This window comes from Artibeus jamaicensis, unplaced genomic scaffold (genome assembly GCF_021234435.1).
Source record: "Artibeus jamaicensis isolate MK-2021 breed Jamaican fruit bat unplaced genomic scaffold, CSHL_Jam_final contig_525, whole genome shotgun sequence".
Taxonomy (NCBI): Eukaryota; Metazoa; Chordata; class Mammalia; order Chiroptera; family Phyllostomidae; genus Artibeus; species Artibeus jamaicensis.
In genome coordinates, this window is record NW_026521874.1 from 5,473,789 (window position 1) to 5,499,082 (window position 25,294).

General features: G+C 45.0%; 1 protein-coding gene across 7 annotated transcripts in view; it reads right to left on the reverse strand.

The window, feature by feature from the left end:
• The window catches only part of HECTD4 (HECT domain E3 ubiquitin protein ligase 4), a 170,842-nt gene that overhangs the window by 27,974 nt on the left and 117,574 nt on the right, over nt 1–25,294 (reverse strand). For all 7 annotated transcript variants that reach the window (XM_053669735.1, XM_053669734.1, XM_037133514.2 and 4 more), the window contains exons 43-55: nt 25,018–25,187; nt 24,037–24,152; nt 18,023–18,126; nt 15,357–15,518; nt 15,089–15,237; nt 14,748–14,827; nt 12,040–12,203; nt 11,151–11,388; nt 10,249–10,385; nt 9,675–9,801; nt 6,013–6,150; nt 4,313–4,449; nt 2,485–2,645 (exon numbers count right to left, since the gene is read on the reverse strand). In XM_053669735.1, coding sequence (XP_053525710.1) covers nt 2,485–2,645; nt 4,313–4,449; nt 6,013–6,150; nt 9,675–9,801; nt 10,249–10,385; nt 11,151–11,388; nt 12,040–12,203; nt 14,748–14,827; nt 15,089–15,237; nt 15,357–15,518; nt 18,023–18,126; nt 24,037–24,152; nt 25,018–25,187 — 1,883 coding nt within the window. The remainder of the gene's footprint in view (nt 1–2,484; nt 2,646–4,312; nt 4,450–6,012; nt 6,151–9,674; nt 9,802–10,248; nt 10,386–11,150; nt 11,389–12,039; nt 12,204–14,747; nt 14,828–15,088; nt 15,238–15,356; nt 15,519–18,022; nt 18,127–24,036; nt 24,153–25,017; nt 25,188–25,294) is intronic.

Genomic DNA, 25,294 nt, shown 5'->3' on the forward strand with positions numbered 1-25,294 from the left:
CGGCTGCAGAAGTTGCCAGGACAAAGCTGGAAGGAGACGACTCTGTGGCTGCGGGAGCCCTGCCTGGCCCTGCCGCTGATGAGCCCTGGGTCAGCTGAAGCCCTCCCTCAGACCCACAGGGGCGTGTCCGTCAGAGCACCTCTGGTGGAAATCCGCACGAGGACCAGAAATCCAGTCCCTGAGAGATCAAACAAAACTACGGCATGTTTCCTGTTTGTCCCAATGCCGAGATCACCGCCCCGACACTGAGAACAGATGTCCTACAACAGTAGTCTGACTGTAACCCTACAAAGCACTTTCTTGTCTTTCTCTCAGTTGCTAGTCAATAGCCCATAGGTTTCATCTATCAGAGACATTTGCTAAAAATGCAACGGGAAGAAGATTTATTAAATAAAGCTTCAAAGCTTTCACTAGTGTCATGCTGATATTCAAGCACATATGTTTGGGGATTCTTTTCCACAAATACAGGGTAGGGCAAAAGTAGGTTTACAGTTGTGAGTATGCAGAACAGTTTATCCTTGTATTACTATTTATTGATCATTGTCTTATTTTTCACACGAACAGGGCCCAGGGCCCAGATCAGGCACTGGGGGTCCAGCAAAGACTCAGACAAAGTATCTGCTTTTAGGAAGCTTACATTCTAGGGAGGAGACACCCAATAAACAGATCAGAAAAAGGACAAGCAAGAGTATCAGGTCCTGGAAGAGAGGTAAAATGTAGTTCCATGACAACTTGTGACAGCCTGCCGACACTAGCTTAAACAGCTAGGCGAGCCTTCTTGGAAAGGTGACACATTCACTGAGGTCTGAACGCGCCAGCCACACACAGTTCGGGCAGAGCATTCCAGGGGAGGAAGAGCACACACAGAGATGCTGAGCAGGATGCAGGCTCGGGCTGTGAGAGCCACAGAAAGGCTGGCACTGCTGAAGGAGCCATGCTGGAGACGCCAAGACTTTGGGGCTCACGCAGGGTTTCGTGAGCCAAGTGATAGGTTTGAATTCTACACCAAGGGGAAAGCGAAGTCATGGGAAGGTTTGAGTCAGAGGACAGAGGTGAAGGAGCTGATGTACGTTTTGAAAATATCACTCAGGCTGTGGTAGAAAGTGAGTTGAGGCTTAGAGCCGGTGCGGGGCGGGTGGTGTGGCAGAAATGGAGATAAGCAGATGGACGGGGGATGTGTCCTGGAGGAAGAGTGGCTGACAGGTTCCAGAAGACAGTGAAGGAAAAGGATGATTTGACTCACGGTGCCCCTTAGAGACACGGCAAGACCAGCAGTGAAAGAGGAGTTTGGGGGTCAACAAAATCCTTCCCTCGACTGCCTAAGAACTGACTTAGGTCAACTTGTTTTCAGCTCTGTTCGTCTGAAAACCTGGCCAAGGCAGAATTATCAGCAACATTAGCAGGTACACAGCTTGTGGTCAGAATGACTACCAAACGGAAAGCGGCATCTGGACTCGAGGGACTGAAAGAACATTCTTGGTGAGAAGCCAGAGCTCTGAGACTTTCTGGAGTATGGACTCTTGTTGGAATGCCTAAAATTTATGCCTGTGGAGTTGTCAGGGAAAAAATATACTGGCTTCTATTTGGGACAAGGGGCTGCTCAGCCACCATGTGAGCAGTGCCCATCCTGTCCATCCCTCATACCTGGGTTGTCACTAGGGTGGGTGGGGTCAGGAAACAGACCCTCAACTCCTGTGTGGATAACCATGACAATTCCTGCTGAAAACACATGGGTGACATTGCCCTGTGGCACTGCAGGCTTCTCATCCTGTGTCTTTCTAAGTGAAGCCAATGCCAAGCATGGCCTACTCTGGTTTTATGAACCCGACTGTCAAGCTGAAGTTCAGACCATGTAAACGGGGCAATGCACTGTCTCCGTGGACACGGCAGGAGGCGCTGGGTACATGTTCCTGGAGTTATGGGAGGTCTAGGCTGGAGTCATCAGCAACTTGGTCCAAGACTGACAGTGTGAGAAGCTGGGATGCTAATGGATGGGTGGCATAAACAATAGTTTATAAGGAAATTTTGCCACGTCTTTAGGTTTTAATCCACTGAGAGCAGGTGTGTGTTCCCCTGGAGACCCCCATACCCCCACACACTGCTAGGCACAAAGCAGGCACTCAAGGAACACTTTCGTAGCTTGGCAGAGAGACGAGCTGGCCGCCCGCACAGCCTGGACACCCCCTCAGCTATCTCCTGGCTTGCTTTACTCTTCACAGCCTTTCCACACGCTTCTAATCCCCAGCCACCCCTCAGCCCCTCCAACTCACAGCCGAGTGCCGCGGCACAGGCCGGGTGATACTGCCGACGAGGCCCACAGCTTTCTCCCCGGTTCCTGCCACCGTGCTGCTGTCTGTGCCGGCTGCCTCCTCCCCACCTCCTAGCTTCGAAGGAACGCTGTCTCGGCAGGGATGAATGGCACACGTGGTATAAAACAGAGTAAGCGGATTTCTGTGACCCAGCAGAAAGAGAGCTCAACTTTACCTGTGAATTTGAAGGTTAGTGTTGTCCAGTGTGACCAGCCCATTGGTGGCAGTTCTTCGGTAGCCTGCTGGGGGCCTCTCCAACATATCAATGGGATACCAGTATCGGACCAGCACACCTTCACTCCGGAGGTACGTTTCTACCTGCACCAATTCATTCACCTGCACCAGTAAGAGGAAATGTCTACTTGTGTTTCTGCACTGACTTTACCCCTCCAGTTAAAAAAAAAATATATATATATATATACACACATACGTATATGCATTTTATGTGTGTTTATATATATTTAATGCATGTTTAATATTTATAATATATAGGTATTTTATATATTTTATTACTGTCACATACAGCAATATAGCATACTAACATTAATATATTCATACACACTAGAGAATATGTTGATATATTATTATGCATTATATAATAGTTTAATATATTTTTCAATACATACTTTAATATAAAATATATACAGTTTTATAGTAGTAAATCCTAGTTGCATGGCACTGAAAATCTAATAATTCAAAGATTTCGGGCTCATATTGTACTGACAGTGTGTTTAGTTTTTTCATACCAGTCAGCAAGCTTTTACTGGTAAAATAAAGAACTTCAACGTAATTATGAGCTGGAAATTTAAAAAGAATAGAGCTGTGTTTCTGTAACAGTTCAGTGCACACTGCTGCCAGGTAAATTTTTTGTTCACTGCTGTGATGTTACTAATTTTGTAAAAGTGGGGCATCTGATAGCTCCATTTTACTGCAAGGAAAACAACAAGGGAGCTTATGCATATGCATTCTGGGTTCAAATATCAATATAAGTTTTGCTTTGGGGTTATTATTAAAACAAAGGGAATCAAACTACTTGAGAAATAATTATTACGCTAACAAAATTTCTTATTTTTCTTGTTTTCACTTTTGTATATTTTCATTGCTGAAAAATATTGTTAGCTATATATTTTCTGATAATTAGAATAAGAAGTTTGCTCCAGAAGGTAGTGTAATAGAATTTTCTACTTGAAAGCTCACCTTAGGAAACCACTAGTAAACAGCTTCTCTTAAAACTTAAAAACGGAGTGATTTAACTTCTGGTCGAATGGGGTCCCTTGGGAACGTGAACCTTTGGGTTTCCAATCCCTAATAGCACGTACCACTACCTGCATCTCTAGACACAGAAGCTTATCTACGAGGTGAGGACACTCCCTCATCAGGGACACTCGGATCTAAAGCCCACATTATGCAGTCAGTTTTCTCGCCTGAGAAGCGTCAGAGATGCAAGTGGGGGCATGGCTCCCACACGGGGCCTCGTTCTCAAAAGGAGCCTTCAGCTTTGCCCTCACGCACTCTCTTCTGTTCCTTCGCCCCTGCCCCAAATCCCTGCTGAGCCCCCAAAACGAGGAAGAAAACAACAATCTACACTTATTTTATACACAGGGAAATAGAGACTAAGAGACCCAGTGAAATGTGATCACAATCACGAAACTGTTTCTTTGATCTGTGTCTGTAACCGTCATGACAATGCCAGACCATCCATTCATCAAGGAGCGGGAGAACTTCCCCTTGGAACTCGGGTAGACAGAATGCAGGCACGGCTGGAACATGGCTGACGGGAAAGAATGGCAGACGCAGGTCGGAAGGAGCTGACCGCGCTGAGTGCACAGTTTACGACCCATCAGCCCTGTTCTGGGCTCGTCTCAGTAAATCCGCCTGGCATGACAGCACTTGGGGTTTCTCCACCTCGAGTGTGAAGTGTAACCCACCTGCACAATCACTTTTCAAGGTACGTGAAGTCCGGACATGAAAGTCTCAGTGTGGAGGACGGGCTGTGCACTCACCGAATCCACGTCTAGCACGACTCCGTGCAGCCCGAAGGTTTTCAGCATCCCGCGGATGGCGAACTTCGGCAGAGCGGTCCCCACGGTGCTGCTGGCTATGTTGTTGCTGTCCGGAGGGCGGGTCACCACCGTGAGGCCTGAGGACGGGGAGAGAGGCATGTTCAGGAGCGCGCACCATCGCCGTCTCGGCACCCTCTGTGTTAGGGTCCGAAGTATCTCTACAGCATGTAGCAAAACCCTCAGCCTAGTTATAACCGAAAGGAGCACAGCTTGGTCTGGGAGATAATACAACAAAGTGTTCTGAAGTTTCAAAATTCAGCAAGACAAAGAAGCCAATTAAAAATGGGCAAAGGTTTACATAAACATTTCTCTAAAAAGAAATGAAAAGATGCACAGGAGAAGATATCCAACATCATTAGTCATCAGGGAAATGCCAATCAAAGCCACAACAAGATGGCGTTTCGCACCCCCTGGGATGGCTGTGATCAAACAGACAGACAGTAGGGAGCGTTGGCCAGGGTGTGGGGAAATCAGAACACGCATGTACTGCTAGTGGGAATGTAAAATGGTGTGACAGCTTCGGGAAATACTCTGGCATTTCCTCAAAAAGTTAAGCAAAAAGCTACCATACGACCCAGCAAGTCTGCCCCTACTTATAGAAATGAAAATGCAAGCCCACACAAAAACTCGTACACAAATGCTCACAGCAGCATTACTCATAATAGCCGAAAGGTAGGGACAACCCAAGTGCCCATTGACTGATGAATGGGTAAACAAAATGGGGTATTATCTGTACAATAAAATATTATCTTGCCATAAAAAGGGATGGAGTACCAACATGTGCTACAATGTGGATGGAACTTGAAAAATTACACTCTGCGAGAGGCCAGGCACAAAGGACCACATGTTGTATGACTTCATTTACATAAACTGCCCAGAACAGGCAGATCTACAGAGAAGGAAACTGGACTAATAGTTGCCGGAGGCCAAAAGGAGAGAGCAATGGGGAGTGGTAAGGGCACAGAATTTCTTTCTGAGAGATGAAAATGGTCTTCAGTCGGAGGCAATGGTTTAATGACTGTGTAACTCTGTGAATATACTAAAAACTGCTAAACTATATGCTTTTAAAAGGGTAAATTTTATGGTATGTGAATTAGATCTCAAATAAAACTAAATGAAGAAAAGTAAATATATATTCCTGCCCTTGCTCATGTTTGGATATTTTTGTAAAGGTAATGAATGCTTTTAAATTCCCTTTTTTGTGCTTTTCTGTGTTTTCATTTCCTCAAAATGTGTGACAGATTTTTAAATCAAAAGAATCAACCCATTCTACGGAAACTCTAAAACGCGCAGGACAACCAGAGTCCTGGTTTGCTGGCTCGGCAGCCGGGACTGGGCCCGAGAGGCCCACCTGGCACCTCGCCCGCGCACTTCTCTTTGTGCCCTGCCCTGGCTCGCCCTGGGCACGCTGCTGAGCCCTGGGACCGTGCAGGGGGCCATCTGAGGCCAGAGAAGTGTCTTCTCTGCCCACCAGGAAGCTTCAGGGCTTCACACGGGAGAGATGGGAAGAGGTCACGTCACTCAGAGTAAGGAGAGTCACCCTAGGAGAACCACTGGCTACTCGGTTCAAGCTCACACTTAGGGAAACTCTGCTCGTTTCACAGGACATTTCATAGGAGAAGTAAGGAGCAAAGCAAAACCTTTTCGAACTTTATCAATTGTGAACTTGTTTGCTTCGTCTTTGATGTCTTCGATGGTGGGAAGGTAAAGGTCTCTGGGGATGCCACCGTTCTCCTCATACAGGAATTCAACTGTCTGTCGGGCAATATCCACCATGCCTAAAAAACAGAATGGCACCGTAACTCCCTGAAGAGCACGCGACCTGCAGGCCGGCCACGGCACTGACTCACACCTGGAACAGAGAGTGAGGAACCTCTGGGACGCTGGGGGTGGGATACGCAGCCTGTGGGGACCGCAGTTATGCAATATCCACCCAGTTAACATGCTCAACACCTCACTTCCAGGGACCTCTCCAGTCTCTCCCGCAGAAACACAAGTGCGAGTGTGCAGTGGACACTATGCAGTGCTGCTGATAAACAAAATATTCACCCATACAGAATGGTTAAAAATGATACATTGTTATGCAGTCATTTCATTTTAGTTAAGTCAAAATAACAAACTGTAGGACAAATGGAGAGTAAGAAGAAAGTGAAGGTAATGTTTATTTTTCCCTTCCCTTACATATTTTTGTAGTTTGAATTTTACTACAATAAGCACATGTTGCTTAGTCAAGACAGTCAGAGACCTACACAACCCCTGTCCAGTACTGAAATCTGCTCTGTTCTCCCCTCCCGGGGGAGATGATACATTATTACATCCAATAGCAACAGCCACTATTATTTAATGAACCAAGTAAACAAATGCCCCAAGCCCTGAGGACAGCTGCCTCGTGGGGAGGGCAGAGAGGTGGGGCACGATGCCTCCCTTTGCTGTGGCCGCTTCAGCTCCAGCCGCAGGGCTCCCCACTGCTTGTGGGTGAAAGAGCTGGCACTGACAGCATCTGCTTTTAAACAAGGCTTATCGCGCTCACATGCATCTACTGTCGCTTGGTTTGTGGTCCTTTATTTGCTGTAAGGAAAAGGCACAGCAGCTTTCCAAGCACAGTTCAGAAGGAACTGGAATGAGAGAAAGAAGCTTAGAGAGAGAAAGGTCAGACAGACTACACAAGAAATGGGGCCTAATAGTGGATTATAGAAAAATCGCCTTTGCCCCACTTTCTAAAGGCCTCAAGACAAGGAGAAAAAATACTCTGCTGTCTGCTCAGCAGGAACCGGGAACTGGGGACAGTGCCAGATTAACCAAGCACACAGCCCAGAGATTCCATTAACCTTCGTGGGCTGCCCCTCACGGAGGTGGTCCTTTGGGCACCATGGGCCATCTCCCTAGTGTCCTCTGGCTTTTGCCACCGCTACATTGAAGGCTACTGTGTTGGGAAGGTAAATGTCTTACACTTAAATTAATATAGTTTGTGGCTGCCTAGCTACGGTCACACAGACGGATCCCAAGAGAACGCCTGGGCAACATGATGGCAGGGGCCACAGGCACTTCTGGGTGAGTCACTGCTCCGGCTCTGGTCCTGCAGCCGCCTTTGGGTCACCCATTTTCTGCTGTGCTGACTACCCTTTCCCTCCTCCGAACTGGGAGCAGAGGAGGGGAAGGCACACTTGGCCACAGATATTCAGGATGGCTCCAGGAACAAATGGTGAAAGAAAAATCCTAATTTAAGCAGAACCCACATGGAAGTAAAGGCACAATGCCAATGGTCACATATGAGAGCTTTCCATGTATGTACCGTGCACTGTAAAGTCTCTCTCCCCCCTTTCCACTCTCTCCCAAAGCAGTAAGAAGCAGTAAGGAACACTATTTGCTCCCTGAACAAACAGTGCTTCATTTCTCCAAACTTAACCCTGTGGTTGCCGAATTAGCGGTAGGTCTCACTTAAACACCACGTTGGTGGAGGAGCCACGCTGCACTGGGTTGCCCTCAACTGGGCTGCCCTCGGCACCTATGCTGCGGCTTCAGGACCCGTCCTTATGACGGTGCCACCTGCTGTTTCCTGACTGACTGCCCACTAGGACATAATCTCTGACAGAAGGGAGCATCTCAGTCTTGGTCAGAGAAGATTCCTTTTTCCCTGGCCCAGGGCCTGGCACTGGGAGGCACATGTCACGTGCATGGACAAATACGTGACTAAATCGATGACAATAAAAATGCAATGGAAACAAAGCCCTCCTTGCTCGGAAAACCAATGACCGGCCTTGCTGCTTCCAGCCAGCAAAGAATTCCAGCAAGGAATTTGGCATTACACTTACTACGTGCAAGTCCTCTGAACACAAGCTCAGGTCTGTTCTGCAGTCTAACATAACATGAAAAGGGTACATCCTTTGATGTTGAGAATGAAGGAGGATAACAAATTATCTTTTCATCTGTAGGACCTACTATATCAGATTATTTTGCTCCTTTGCTTAAAACCCCCAATGGCTTCCCATTTTACTTAGAATAAGATCCAAAGTCCCTGCCCAGGCTCACACTGCTCCCCGCCCCCTCACAGCTCATTTCCTGCTGCCCTTCCCTCCCATGTCCTCACCCTCCCGTGCTCACTCCCACCCAGGGATATTTCTAACATTGCTCCCTCTGCCTGAAAACTGCAGAGAATAGGTGAATATAAATGGCCTGCCCTGGAATTTGGACCGCAGCTGAAACAGAGCCCTGATAAGGGAGGGGAGCGCTCACACTGTGTTACAGGATGTGTGGGTATTCCCACAGGTTGAGTATAAACGAGATCATCCCACGGTCACAGGTCTAGGCTTCGGGGCTAGCAAGCAGGGAAAATGCACACCCACTGTCTCTCACACTTTCTCTGTCTCTGATTAGTCCTGGCACCAATGAGAAAAAGGAACTGCTCACCTATCCTGGAAATCAGGGACTCAGCATAGAAGTTGGCCAAGGCAAATAAGTCTCTTGGTGGCTTTTCTTTTTATTTGGTCCTAGTCTTAGGACAGAAGTTAAAAGAGGAGAAAGGCTGCTAACACGGGGACAGCTAAACTTTTTGCACCATCTCTGATGGCCGCCACGATGACAGAAAACCAAACCAACGCTCCACTGGAAGGGCAGCTGTGCCGCTGGGAAAAGGCCTTTCTGAGTCTGAAAAGGCATGTGTTTCACAAAGTGAGGAAAAGCCTTAGCACAGAAATCAGCCACCTGCACTGAAGAATCAATAACGATCCACGGTCTGCGGTCAAACTCTGCATCATTCTCTTCTAGAGAAACTAGCCAGTGGGAGAAAAAGATCTCACCGTTGTTAATCACTGTGACATTTAGAACTGTATTAATAGAATACCTACTGGGTGCCAGGCACTGTTTTTAGGAGCTTTATCTGCATTACCTTATTTCTTTTTCATGTACATGTGAGGTGGTTACTATTACTGACTCCATGTTAAAGGTAAGGAGAGTCCAGAAAGGTTACATAACCTTCCCAAGGTCACACACCTGTAAACAGCACTGCTGCCACTTCAGAGCCCAAGTTAGTAACCACCAGGACACCCGCTGCCTCGTATAGACATGACAGATTCACTTTAGTAGCCCAGCAACCAAAAACATCGAGTTAAATTGACAAGGAGAGAAAAACCTGGCAGTGAAGGCCAAGACCACAGAGTTCAGTAAAGGCACAGGGAGAAGACACTGTGAGGTCCAGGCCAAGTTTAGATGAACCCCTCTGTCCTGAGTTACATACTGAGTGTCCCCTAAACACATCTGTTCAAACCATGAAGTGAGCTCCTTAGGAAAACACAAGGCACCAGACCTAGTTGTAGAGCGCCCTTTATCTGGTCCAGGCCCGATTTCCGCTCTGCCTCATTGCGGAAGCGTCTCCGGATAGTAGGAAAAACCTTGGTCTCCCACGCTTTCACCAGCAGGGCGTAGTGGTCCTCCTAGAAGAAGGCAAACTCACGATCAGAGAGAGAACGCCCAGCGCAGGCACCAGTCCTGCCCTGACTACCAGCTCGGGCCCCTGAGGGCCTCACCCCTCACACACCAGTGACACGGACACACCGTGTGGACCACACTCCATACACCTCGGCTGCCGGGGAGGCAACGCTAGACTGGGGCGGTCTCTTCCTTCCCTCTACAGCCAACTGTACTGCTGAATCACTACCAAAGTACTTCATTTCTCCAACATCTGGACTGTATTGGCAAAAGGGTCCAAAGATACTGCTACTGATGTGTAGCTTAGAAAAACAAACACTCCAGAGTCACTGTCAAAACCCAGTGTCATCATTGAAAGTGACCCAATTCAGCCTTGCACACTCAGATCAAAATCATTCCTCGTGGCTCATCCTGGGCACCAGGGAGCTAAGTGGATGCTGTAGGTCTCTTACCTGTGGGATGTCATCATCATCATCGTCATCACTTTCATCGTCTGCAATGGGAGGCGGGTGGGGGTCTGGGCCAGAGGTGATGAAATTCTCATAGCTGAGCTCCACTTTGTAGTGACAGGAAGTGTCACTGTCGTACTCTGTAACAAAGCACAATGACAGTGAGTTCCACCCAAGAGCAGGCGGGAGACATCATGAACTTCTCACCTCGGACAAAACTGATTCTCTTCATTTACATGACAGAGACTCCTAACACTTGAAAGAATTTTCAAGTGCAGAGGCAAGGAATAACTAATTATTTATAATTACCCTGAATCCTACTATAGGTTTTATGGCTATAATTAAACTTAGAGAACAATCTGGAAAGTTCTTCATCATAAGAATTAAACAGATACTTAAGACAGTTAGCAAACCAGTATCCCAAGGTCCCAATATGGCTTGCAGACATCTTTAGTTTGGAAAACTCAGTTTTATTCATTTTGATTATGAAATTTTTTGAATATCAGAAGCCTTTATAGTGCACACCTATATACCTACCACCTAGATTCCACAATTAGCATTTTATTATTCATTTATGACCTCAGTTTTAAAACAACTCAAAGGAGAGATTAACACTTTAAAATGAGGAGATTTTATGTAAAATGCCTGGATTTTTATCTCTGACGAAAAACAGACCACCTTTCAGGCAGCCACGCCCCACGTGGCCCTGGGCGGTGGCAGGCCTCCTGTGCGTGGGGGCTGTGCCTTCCAGTCGCCACACTTCCTTCTGCTCCCCGCTTCCTTTCCTCGGGCCAGTTATCCCGCTCCCCCCGAGCACCTGAGTGAGCCCGAGTTAAATGGGCTTCTGAAACTAACAGCACTCGCATTCCCAGGATGCAGTGGGGGCCTGGGAGGAGGCAGCTTACGTTGCTGAGCAGTGGCCACGGCCGCGATCCGGCAGGGGGGCCCGTGCGTGCCCGGGTCTGATGCAATACTGGTGCCTGCATCGTTGTCACTGTCAGATGCCATGGCGAAGGGCAGGGCCTCAAAGTTAGCGCTGATCTCCTCTGCCAGGTCAGTGCACAGGTCGGCGGCATTGCGGTGGGCCTGCCCTTCAGCATAAGCGAACGGGCGGGAGCCAAAGTTAGCTCGAGTCTTGGTGTTCTGGAAAGGAGAACAAATAAAGGATTTGAAAGGACTCAGGCTTATTTATTTTAACACCCTGAGGTGACCTTCACTAAATGCTGAAACATAACAATGGCCCCAGCTATGGGACGGCACGGCCACCAGGCTGAGGGACAGATGTAACTGTGCACACCAGCACTCAGGGCGCGGAGCAAGCCAGCCCTGCCCACCCTCACCTCGCACTCTCTTGCTCTTTGCTACTCAATGACCTTTTGTGTTTCCGACACTGTTCCTTTCTACTTGAAGCCACTGCACATGCTGTTCCCTTCGCCTGGAACATACTTTCCTCCAATCTGGCCTAGTTAAGACCAGTAAATATTCCAGACCTGGCTCAAATATCACTTCCTCAGGGTAAGGAGGACATGATCAGATGTGCTTGGTACTTGCTTTCATGAAGTCTGTGATTCCCCAACACGCTGCAATGGTTTTATGTGCCAGCTTGTCTGGCTGGCATGGGGTGCCAGATTAGACATTACACCTGGACAGGCCTGTGAGGGAGTTTCTGGATGAGACTACATGTGAATCAGTGGGCTTTGTAAAGTATCAACAAATTTCCCCCCTTCCAATGTGGCTGAACATCACCCAAATGACTAAGGAGAATTTGTTTTCCAACCCAGTAAGAAAACCTGCCTTTTTCTGAATGTGAACCACAGGCCACATCCCACCAGAGACGTCCTCGAGATACGGCGCGAGGCGCTGGCCGCAGTATGTGAAGTACACCCGGCCCTTGGCTGGCTGCCCCGGAGGAGGTGGAGTCCCCTCGGTTCTCTCCCAGCCTATTCCTGCCACGTCACCTACAGCAGAAAACAGGAAGGAAATGCACAATTTTCCCCTTTTCCTATTAAATAAACTTCCAAACTGCAACTAGTGTGATGAGGCCACATTATCACTGACTATCTTTGTTTTTATTTATTTGTGTCATTGAATACCTCGGAAAAAGACACGAGATAATGTACTGTATTTAAATAAACATAAAGTAACACTAGAACTAAACAATTTTAAAAAGAAAATGTCTAGAAAAAGAAAAATGCCTAGTGTCTGAGTTAAGTTAGTTACCATAATTAAACATTAAATTTAGCCTTTTTCCCCTGGCAGCCCAAGACAAAAAAGGAAAACACTGGGTATGATGTATTTTTAAGGTTTTTATTTATTTACTTTTAGAGAGAGGGGAGGGGAAGGAGAAAGAAAGGAAGACACGGATCGGTGGACTCTTGCACACCTGAAACTGGGGACCTGGCCTGCAACCCAGGCCTGTGCCCTGACTGGGAATTGAACTGGTGATCTTTCGGTTTGCAGGCTAGCGCTCAATCCACTGAGCCGTACCAGTGAGGGCTGGGTATGATTTTTAAATGGAGAAATATACGTTTTTTTTCTTTTGACACATGTAAGATTATTAATGGCATAAGGTAAAAAGGAGTATTTTCCCGACAAACCTGTACAAGGCTCAGGAATGTTCTTAAAAATGTAAGTTAAGTCTCAGCCCACAACATAACCTGAAGGGATATCATTACAGCACACAGGCCCCCACTTATATGGATTAAGGTGCTTTTATAGGAAGCTAAGACAACAGAAGCCCTGCTGCTTCCTCATGAGGCGACTGGACACCGGGACTGGGCTTGGGGACCCAAGAGGAGCGTGTCCCTGACATCAGCACTCTGACGTGGGCTGTTCTGGAGAAACTGCTAGCACATGTAGCTTTATAGTTAATCTGTTGTTGTAAACTCTCCAGTAAGTGCTTGAAGTCCCATGATTCTGCTTTTCATCACAGGGTCTGCTACGTCTTAGATGCCATGCGGGCACTGGCTGCCCCGTGGCGGGGGATGGCCATGGCTCACCGTGGGACCCCTGAGGGGAGGGGAGTGCTCAGCACAAGGGGGTTGCTCGGTGAGCATCCGCGAATGAATGGGCCCTGGGAGCATCGGCACAGAGGTGAGATTATGTTGTAAAAATCACCTGAGTACCCGATTCCCACACAAAACGTTCTCCAAGGAGAGGGTAGCATGTGTGCCTGTGGTCCAGTCCAAAATACTTTCAAAAGCCAAAATGCGATCGGACAAAACAAATGACGGTAACAAACAACGAAAAACTCTGACTGTGGTTCCCTTGTCCTCCCCACCTCTCTTTGTGCTTAAAGCACGTCAGTATGTACTTGGCTGTGATGTCACAGTTCTGCTCCATAAAGGAAGAGAGAAATAACTGCCAGTAAATGACTCCCCAGTCATAACTTATAACTTAATCATAAGTGAAAACAGCACCCCTCTCTGAAAAGTGCTATTTAACAAGCAATTCCCTCGAGGATCAGGGATGGCAAAATAACGCCCAGACAGCTTCCCGAGGGTGTCTACTGGACAGAGTGACTTGGTATTCCCTAAGCATCCAGATCATCTACCACGTGTATCAATTTCAGTGTCATCAGAGATGATGCTAAGATGTCCTGTCTGAAAACAAGTAGCCAACACGTTTGCCTGCTGCTAACGTTAGAAGGAGAATGCCTATATTTTGCCTCTGCTGGAGCAGGTAGGACTGATCCAAATTCATCTATACACAGATCAAGTTACTTACAAGAGGCCAAAAAGCAGGAGTGGGGAAAAGACCATTTTTTCCTGAACTGATTATCTACCTGAGTGGAACATCCGGGCAGAGCGTTTGTTGAAGCTGGACCAGACGTTCCGGCCGTTAAAAGCAACATCTGCGGCATGTGACCACATTTCATGTTACTGCATTCATTTCACAAGTGCCTCGCGGCTAGGGATGCAGGTCCCCGTATTTGAATCTATTTATCTGCTTCTCAATACCAAGCTGATGAAAGACCAAACTTCAGAAAGAAGCAAAATCTCAGAATTTTCTCATGGTGGAGGAAAGAAAGTAAATATGACTCCTAAGGCACCAAACAGAGTCTCTAAATGATAATGCCCTCATACAATGACAGGTTCAGATTAAACCAGGGAACAGCAATGACAAGAGTTTGGTTTTCACTAAAACACAAATTGCTGGCCCTGACGGGTGTGGCTCAGATGGTTGGACATCATCTCACAAAGCTCAAGTTTGTTGGTTCAATCCCCAGTCAGGACACATGTTTGGGTTGCAAGGTTCGGTCCCCAGCTGGGGCATGAATGAGAGGCAGCCAACTGGTTCCTCGCTCACATGGAAGCTTTTCTCTCTTTCTTTCTCCCTCCCCTCCCCCTCTCTAAAAAGAAATAAATAAAATCTTTAAAAAAAGACACACTGCTTGTTTCCAGTTGCTAAGTTTATTTAATTTTTAAACTTTTCACCTACTTAGACCAAAACCTGGGAACAACAAACACAGAGGTTGAAGAACAACCTCCCGCGGCACTCACCAGGAGAGAGAGTCACATCTAAGCGCACGCTCTTCCACTGCAGTAAACTGGAGCCATTGTAGTGCACGGCCCGGCCATTGCTGCAGAAAGAACACGGGGCGTCAGCGACAACGCCACCCGCTGGCGTGGAGGCAGGCGAGCGAGCAGGTGGGGAGGGTTCAGCAGCATGAGAGTAATTAGAAGAGAAACCCTCGGAGCTGTTCTCTTTTCCTGAACATGACCATATTTCCAACTAGTATTTTACATTTTGGAAGGTGGCGATTATAATGGTACTACTTTGGTATTAAAGCACCCAACCCACTTTTTTTTTTTTTTAAGTAACAGCAATGGTAGCCACTTACTTATGGAAAAGACAAGTGCCCACTGGATTAGTCCAAGCCCCATCTCGTTTTTCTGCTTCGGTAGCAAAGCCAAAGGAAACTATTGGTCCAGTGTCGTCATCAGTATCTCCATAGGAAACAATTTCAATTTCCCAGTAAAAAGATGGGGCCTGAAGAAACACCAGGAGTGGGCAGACAATCAGAGGGCTCAACCCGGGTGCTTGAACTTGCTTTTTCTTTCAAATTTGAAGGAAACAGGCGAAAGGCAGCGTGTTAAGTGACTTCTCACCTGAACGGGGAGAGGTGAGGTGGCATAGATGAAGGTGCCCCGGGGCAGACCGCCCCCGGCGCTGGGGTCAGCCAGGAAGGTGACGGAAGTGAGGTGGGAGGAGAACATGCAGGCTCGGACAGGCGGGAACACCCTGGAAGGGCTCCAAGTTATCTCTTTGGGCTGCATTGGGGGAAAACGCTCATTCAATACAATTGCAAACACAAATACCTTTTCACTCTTTCAAAGAAGAAAAATAATTTTTATATAATAGCATATCTTTTTTTTCCCAAAGGAAACTTTTCTTGATTTAAAAAAGGCAGTCTCCTTCCCTACGCCCAGCGCTGCTCTCTAGAAACAACCCCTCCCAACTCTTACTGTTAATTCTGACACTTAATCTCTATACTTCTCCTTCTATGCTTATAAAGCTATCTTTAGTATCTTGTTAACACATCATTTATCCTATATTATGACAAAGAGGTTTTATTATTTTTTATTTTTTTGGTTTAATGGGCTGAATTTATTTTTATTAAGAAATTTAAAAAATATATATTTTATTAATTATGCCATTACAGTTGTTCTATTTCCCCCCTTCATTCCCCTCCACCCTGCACACCCCTCCCCCACCATTCCCCCTCTTTAGTTTATGACCATGTGTCTCAAGTTCTTTAGATTCTATATTTCCCACACTATTCTTGCCCTCCCCACTATCTATTTTCTACCTAGCATCTATGCTACTTATTTTCTGTACCTTCTCCCCCCTTCTCCTTCTCCCACTCCCCTGTTGCTAACCCTCCATGTGATCTTCATTTCTATGGTTCTGCTCCTGATCTAGCTGTCCTCTTAGTTTGCTTTTGTTTTAGGTGTGGTTCTTAATAACTATGAGTTTGCTGTCCTTTCACTGTTCATCTTTTTAATCTTCTTTTTCTTAGATAAGTCCCTTTAACATTTCATATAATAAGGGCTTGGTGATGATGAACTTCTTGAATTTGATCTTATCTGAGAAGAACTTTATCTGCCCTTCCATTCTAAATGAAAACTTTGCTGGATAGAGCAATCTTGGATGTAGGTCCTTGTCTTTCATGACTTGGAATATTTCTTTCCAGCCCCTTCCCGCCTGCAAGGTCTCGACGAAGAGGTTTTAACTCCCACCTACCTACTTCTCCTTACACACGTACACACACACCCTCACATTCCCAGAGCAGTTACAGGACAGACACATTGTAGCTCAATCAGGAATCAGATTTTATATTACTATGACTTAATATCCAGCTCAAAGCAAAAAATGGAGTAACATAATATGGTTATACTCCCTTTCTTCTTTGTTAGGTTAATTGCCTTATTTTTTCACTTTCATAGTTTTTAACAAATCTAATCATAAAATTTCAAGCTTCTCTATCAGTTAAAAGTGTATTTTAAAAAATTCCTTCATTTCACTTTTATCCTAAGAGAAGAACTGAAAGCCCTGATTAGTGTGGCTCAGTTGGTTGGCCATTGTCCTGCAAAGCTAAAGGTCGCCAGTTCGATTTCTGGTCATCGCATGTGCCTGGGTTGCAGGCCAGGTCCCAGGTTGGGGTGTGTGTGGGAGACAACCAATCAATGTTTCTCTCCCTCTCTTTCTCCCTTTCCTTACCTTCTCTCTAAAAATAAATAAAATCTTTTTGAAGAAGAAAGAACTGAAAGATGCATGCAAAGATTAGCTCCAAGACATTCAGGTCATTGTTAGGGTGAAAACTGGAGACTACGTGGATTTGCGATACTAAAAGCCTGAGTGACTAAACTGAGGCGCATGTATATGCTGGACTAGTTTTGATTGGTTGACGTGGAAAGGTACTCATTTACGGAGGGGGAAGCTAGACACAGAACAGTGTGGACCACAGAAACCCATTTTAGTAAACAGTTATACGTAACCGGAGATGTTAGGATTTCAGGTGACATTTCTTTTACATGTGAATATATTTTTAACTTTTTATTTTGAATTGATTTCAAACCTATAGGAAAACTGCAAGAACAATGCAATTTTTATATTCTCTTACTTAGCTGCACTAGTTTTTTAAAAATATAATTTATCCATTTCAAGTGCACAGTTAAATGGTGTTTAGGACATTCGGAGCTGTGCAAACATCACCAGGATTTGATTTTAGACCATTTTTGTCCTCCTTAAAAAACCCTTGCCCATCAGCAGTCACCCCCATCCCTCTGTCCCCTCAGCCCCCGGCAACCATCGATTTGCTTTTGTGTCTATGGATTTGTCTGGTCTGGACATTCACATGAACGGAATCGCAGACATCACATTTTATGCACTCGTTCACTAGCTGATAGACATTTACGCTGTTTCCACTCTGGCTGTTATGAACAGTGCTGCCCTGTAGGCACAAGTCACAGACATGCCCACTGTTCACATTTTACCACTTTTGCTTTGTAATCATTCTCTCATTCTCTCTACACATTCTTTTTGTTATGTGACAGACTATAGACCTAGAATTTTGCAAAAGTTTTCTTTTCCTGTTATTGATAACACAGAAGTTTATAAATTAATGCGCTCTGCTCCTCTGCCTGTCACTGCAGTCCATACCTCCAAACAGCTTTGCAGACGCTCATTCTAAACACCATTAATGTGCTAGTCAGCTTTGGTCAATGCCATGTGCTGCATCGGGCAGGAGGTGTGGGGACTGCACAGGGCTCACCTGTCTGCGGTCAGCCTGCAGCGGTGGAGGCGGGGGCCGAGCACAGTCCCGGTAGAGCATCCTCAGCCGTTCACACTGAACCTCCACAACTGCCAGTCGCTCTCCTGCAGGGGACACACCGAGTGCGTGAGAACAGGGTTCCGCCTCCTTTGCAGTAGGGTCAAAGCAACGCTTGCAGAGATTATTCAAATTCTTACAAAAGGGCACAGACGCTGAGACATCTTTATCTACTACACAGAGCTCAGCAGCAGAGCCACGTGGTCAAGAGCATGGGCCCTGGAGCCCGGCTGCGTGGATGCAGAATCTGGCTCCGTTCCTCAGTATTTGCCATCAAGTAGGCGTTGGTGGTATAGTGGTGAGCATAGTTGCCTTCCAGTATTTGCCATCTCGCTTCCAGGATGGGGGCAATGATGGAGGCTGTGCCTCATGAGGTGGTTGTGAAGATGAGACAAAATAACTGAAGGGCAGCTTTTAAGTTCTTAGCACAGAGCAAACATTCACATAAAAGCTATTGCTATCATCTAATAAAGGCTATTATTCTTATAATCTAAATGGATTTAAGAAAGTCCAATGCCTATTGAGCAAGGCATCGTAGGTGTGGGAGGGTACAAACTATATGAGCTGATACCCCCAGTCTGGGCTCAGAGATAAAACAGGTATGTGCGGACGCACACACAGTGAAGAACAGAGTACAAGGCTGTCCTGTGTTATTATATGAGGCATAAACACAGGTACAAATGAGTGAGTAATGACTTAATCCTAGGATCCAGGAAGGCTTAATGAAGACAACATTAAATTAGACCTTAGAAAATAGAGGATCTCAATAAGCAGAAAAGAAATCGTATTCCGGGTGGCTTGGCACTATGAGAATAATCTCGAAGAGGAGAGTCAGACATCTCTGGAATACCTCATATGACACACAAAAGTTTATTGAAAATGGGTCCAAGACCTAAAAAAACCCCTATAGTGTATAACTATAAAACTCTGAGAAGAAAATACAGGTGTAAATCTTCATTACTTTAGATTAGGCAATAGTTTCTTAGACACGATACCAAAAGCACAAATAATGAAAGATTATATAAATTGGACTTCATCAAAATGAAAAACTTTTGTGTTTCAAGAGACACAGATGTGTCCTTTTGAGAAAGTGAAAAGATAATCCATAGAATGGAACAAAATATTATTAAGTCATATCTGATCAGGGACTAGTATGTCTAGAATATATAAAGAATTGTTATAACTCGACAATAAAAAGAGAGTCCAATTAAAAATGGGCAAGGGATTTGAACGCATAATTCTCCAAAGAAGATATATAAATGGCCAATAAGTACATGCAAAGATGCTCAACATCCCTAGTCATTAGAAAGATGCAAATCAAAACCACAATGAGATACCACTTCGTACTTGCCAGGATAGCTATAATCAAAAAGATGGACAATACCAGTGTGGGCAAGGGTATGGAGTAACTGGGACCTTCATACGTTGCTGGTGGAATGAAGCCATGGTAAAATGGTGTAGCTACTTTGGAAAATAGTTACTCAACAAAGGAAGCAGTTCCCAAAACTTAAACACAGGACTACTGTAAGACCCAGCAATCCTACTCCTATGTACACCCACCAGAACTGAAGGCATATGTCCACATACAAACCTGCACTGAATGTTTATAGCACATTATTAAAAACAGCCAAAAAGTAGGAACAAAAGTGTTCACAAGGGGGTCAATGGATAAACCAAACATGGTCTATCTAGACAATGGAATATTGTTCAGCCATGAAAAATAAGGAACCACCACTGATTCCTGCTACAGCACAAGTGAACCTTGAAAGCATGATCCTAAGTGAAAGAAACCAGACGTAAAAGGCCCATCCTGTAGGATTCCATTTATATGAAATGCCCAGAACAGGCCAATTCAGGGAGACAGAAGGTAGATTGGTGGTTGCCATGGGACTTGGAGAAGGACTATAATGAGGAATGGCTGCCTACTGGGTACAAAGCTTTTTTTGTCAGGGGAGGGGCTGGAAATGTGCTGGAATTAGATAGTGGTGATGGTTGCACACTTCCGTGAATATATGAAAACACACTGAGTTGTACACTTTAAAATGGTAAACTGTGATGTGAATTATATCACAATTTTAGAAAAAGATGTCTCGCGAGGAATAAAATGTAGTCCAATAAAAGTAAAGTACAGAGCTGTTTTGGATGATAGCAAGAAAGATTCATGAACTTATACCACAGCTAATACAATCCAATGCCATGGATTAGAAGGCAACAGGAAAATTGAGGCAAAGACGCAGGAGAGTCCAAGTGGAGGGCCGGCCATGAGGTGTGTGCCCGGTGCCCCCCTTTCCTCCTGGAGGGCACAACCCCAGACCTGTGCTTCCCAACGGACAAATCAAAGAGGGAAACTATTCAGCTGCAAGATCCGTGGAGCCAACTGTAAACTATTCAACAAAGAGCCCAGCTATTTTTGATAAGCACTTTGTAATAGTTTTGGTTAAAATGACTTAAAAATTATTCTGAGAGACCTTAAACTGGATGATACAATGAAATATTTGCAACAATGTCCTTATAATCAACCAGTCACAAGTGTCACAGAGCCAGTCCAGTGCAGACAGGGGATCACACCAAGCAGAAGGGAGCAGCACTTCGGAGGGAGGAGCAAGGGAGCAGGGCCTACCTGGCAGAGCTGAGCACGTCTTCCACAAGGGAGACTTGGCGGAAGAGAACTGACAGACTAGTGTGAGAGTAAACAGCTCCTATACTTGACATCCGAGAAAGCCACGAGAAACTGTGCTTTGGTCACAGTAACAAGTAACTGCCACAACCGGCTGTAAGCTCATTCTGACCCAGACATGACAACTTCACAGTAGTAACCACACTTGGGAAAGCCAGCCCCTGGGTGACAGCTCCACACCCCTGACAACCACTACTCGAACTGGGGCTCCAGGAAAGTAGATGATGACAATGTGAAAAGACAAGGTGTAGGGAGGAAAAGTTCAGAGGGTGATGCACATTGTCTAAACTCAAAAGCACCTGACTTGAGGAGCTGGTGGTGGGCATGGGCGGAAAGGGACACATTGCAGGAGCATTTCAAAGCAAGAATCAGATATGGCTACTGTTTGGTGTGTGAGGACAGGACGGAGGCATCATACTCGACTCAGTGTCTGAGGGTCACCTGAAACGGAAGTCAGAGAGGAGAGCTGGCTCCAGAGGCAGCCATGACTATGGTTTTAACATTGGTGTGTTTGGGAGCAGGGGTCCTGCTAAGAGGAACCGCTACCGGGCCGGGTCCCGGGGAAGGACATCACGGGGAAGGCGGACATATAAGGGGCTCAGGGTAGGAGTCACAGCACTGTTCCTTCAGGTGACACCTGAGTGTCACAGCTGTCCCCAGTCCTCCGCAACTTATAGTTGTGACTTTTGGGTAGTAGAGCTTGGACAGCATTTTAAACACGCTTCCCAGAGTTCTTAATGAAGTTTCAAAGTTTGAGGAAAAACCTCTGGCTTGAGGAATGAGTGTATATAGGAAGTAAGGAAGAGGAAAAAGCTGAACCTGAGAGATTCTGGCTTCTGTAAGCATACAAAATAAAATTGAGAACTTTTTTTGGTTTCTATAAGCCTTTTCTTCAATTTCAAAATCTGTTTTCTACACTATTTCAACCAAGGGATCAGGTTAATTTCTCAGGAGTATTTCTTCATGGGAAAAAGCTCTGCAGAGCCATCTTCCTGGATCAAAGGGAATTAGAGACTCTTCCTCGGACCAGAGAAGCTGTACGATTTGGATGAGTTAGTTAACATTACAATTAAATCTGCCACTTAATTTATTTCTGATGAAGTAAAATAGAAGGAATTCATTGAACTTTTTCATTTTCGAGACTCGATATGTCATTGCCTACTAATTTTATAACATTTTCATATATGAAATAAAAAATTAACATACCACGAATAAAAATCAAAGAACTTTCTCCTCTGCCCACCAGCCTGAATCTTCTTCACTGAACACCACTTGTAAGCATGGCCTTAACAACTCTCTGTCGACTCAGAATCCACGGCTGTGCTGCGAAGTAACCCAGATGCTGGCGGAGAAGGGACTGTTTTTATAGGTAAGTGACTGAGGACTCAGCACCTTTATACTTTATGACATAGGACACTATTTTAGAATATAAACTGATGTATATAAACTTATAGTCATCTCTTTTGTAGCAAGTGATAAGTGCTTCCCACACATTTCTTTCCAACCCTCTGTTACCACGGGGCTCTATTCTAGTAGAGAAAAGGGTTCGGCGGGTTATTACTTAAAAGCATTTGAGATCACTGCTCGAAATTATTATGGTTTCTAGCTTGCACACTATGTACCAAAGTTAACTTCACAGGTTAAGACCTCTTTATTTCATAGAATGTATAGAAGAGGATATTTAGAAAGAGTCCTATAGAAAAGTGATTAATCCAGCACATTATATGTTTGATAAGATCATTCAAAAAAGTCTCATATGCAACCTAAACCAAGAATATCAAAAAGCAGAGGCAGAGAACTAAGAACCTATCACAAGTGTCACGCTAAATTACAGGAAAAATTTAGTCACAAGTAATTCACCCAAGAAGTCTAGCAAACTCCTTTTCTTCTGTTCTACTTCTCACTCTTTGGGCCTCTCTGAGTTATAACAACAGTCCCTGGTTCGCTATGCTTATTAGAGGGAGGAGATTTGAGAAGCGAAACAGATACAGAACGAAGACGAATTAAAAAGCAAAAACAAATCTACAGAAATCACTACCATGTGGAAAAGAACAACAATTTAAGGGCAGAAACAAGATCAGAGTTACTCAAAAAGCAGATGAAATCAGGAATTGTAAATAAAATGAATAAAAATGAGTAAAAAAGAAACTAGAACTAGTAAGAAAGTTTAAGATTCATTTCTTTCTTACAGTTTATGAAAATGCTAGTACTAGAACCCTGGAGGAATGCTAATCTAATTGTGAACAATTTCACATACAGTCCAATTATATCCTTGGGGACAAAGCATGAATTTTCACTTGAAAACATCCAGCCAACTATCAACTTACAAGAAATTTGAAGACAAAAGGACATATTAAATGACACCATAGGGATACAATCGACAAAATCCAGACTGTGGGAAACCTTTCAACAAATAAATTTATGGGGAAAAAAGAGACACAGAGGGAAATCTATATTTTAAAAGAAACTTAAAAGATATAGTAATGAATTACAGTGTATAAACTTTACTTGGATCCTGATTACATCAATGAATGTAAAAACAAGTGTGACTTATTGAGAGAATTAGAAAGCTGAACACTAAAGAGATATTTAATAATATTAAAGAATTACTGTTAATTTTTTAGATGTGATCATGGCATAGTGGTTATTTTTTTTTAAAGAGTACTTGTGTTTTAGAGACATACGCTAAAATATTTACGGATAAAATACTGTCTAAAAATTGGCTTAGAAACGATCAGGAGGGAACAGTGCAAGGGAACCGGGGTGGACCATGAGTGACAGCTGCGGACACCCAGCGACGGAAGCACGAGGGTTCAATGTACTGGTCTCCCTATTTGTGTCCCTGATCACATGCTTTCAGAAACGCACACGCAGGTCGATGTTAGTGTGCACTCTTGACTTCGAATTCATATGTAGCCAATCACAACAGTCAGAAAGCACCTGCAGCCCTAAGGACCATTCGCAGGTAGTTCTAACTAATAGGCAAATAAAGGCAATGAATCGATATGAACGGAGGAAAAAAACCATTCTGACATGGTCCTAAAGTTCAGCTGAAAAATGCTGATTTCCACTTGGTGTGTACTGAAAGCTTTCCGTTTCCATTTCTCAACCTGGATGGAAATGAGCCGTAGCAAGTGCTGCCCACAGAGCTCAGCTGTTCGGTGGGGTGTGTGTACCAGTGCGTACGAGTGCGTACGAGAACTATGCACGCTCCACTACCCAACTGCAATGCGCTCACAAAACTCAGTAAGACACGCTCCTTTCCATAACAGGTACTCACCAGCACTGCACTCCTGGGCTACTAGGTTAAGCACTTCAACAGCTGCGGGGCACTGTTGTATGAATTCTTCACAAAATAAGCTGTCTTCTAAAAGCTGGGCCATGACCAGGCATGCTCTTAATGTTAAAAGATTTACAATATTTCAAAGTCATCAATGTTCATTCTCTAAAAAGTCAACTGTGAAAAACATTTCAATCAATTTTGTCCCCTAATTTACAACAAGGTTCAAACTCCCCCTTCCTCTTACTTTTATCCTGAGCTGGGCTGGTTTGGAAATGCATATATAACTTCTCTCACCTCCACTAAATGGAGACGCACAGTGCCAGGGGAGAAGTCGGCACCATCTCTTAGAAGCTTTTCCTCCATGGGCAAGATCAGCATTCGGGGACTAAGAGGAATCCAAGAGCTTGGAATACCTGTACTTTTCTGATTCTTACCCAACTCAAAATACGTGTGCAAGCTTTCTGAGAAGTCTCATTATCAAAGGCGACACTACTTTCTGTTGTTTAATGGTAAATAAATGTATTTGCAGGAAATGACTGCTTTTCTTTCCAACATCGACACCTGTGAGCATTCCCTGCTCTCTCGTTATCAACTTGGGCAGTGATGGACCAGATACATAGTAAGGTAGCCTGAACCATTTAAAAAAGGCAAAGAACAAAGTTCTTTTACCAAAGCGAGTAAGTGAAGCCTTCTGTATGCATTCCATATATCACATTTTGGTTATTTATTTCATAGGAGAACAGCTAAACTCTATTTCAAAGTGCAGAAATTAGGGGACTGCAACAAAAGTTGCAGAAATTGGGAAATGGAACAAAACTGTAGTGACCTGGCACAAGAAAATGGTTCCAGTTACTCAGGTAACCATGCACTTCATGCTGTGGACCCCCCGCAAGCCTGTAGGACAGGGCCCACCAAGGACCCCTGCCTGTGCAGCCTGCACCACCCGGGCACATTACGGCATCTTTGGAGGGTGCTCACCTTGTCCTTATTTCAGCCAGGAGCCGAACGACTGCCATCACAGGAGCTGACCCATCTCCTGTTGCAGGAAGTGAGGTGTGAATAGAGAGACTTCCCTCCTGAGGGAGCAACATGGACTGGACTGCCTGTACTACCTTCTCAGTAATGGACAGTTTATGAAGAGGCAATGCCTGATGGTGGGGGGAGGGGCATGGCAAAAAGTTAAATTCAAGTAGTTAGTTTATAAGAAATGAGGGTGTTATTACCTGGAGTTAATTGTTACAATATCGTCAAAAAA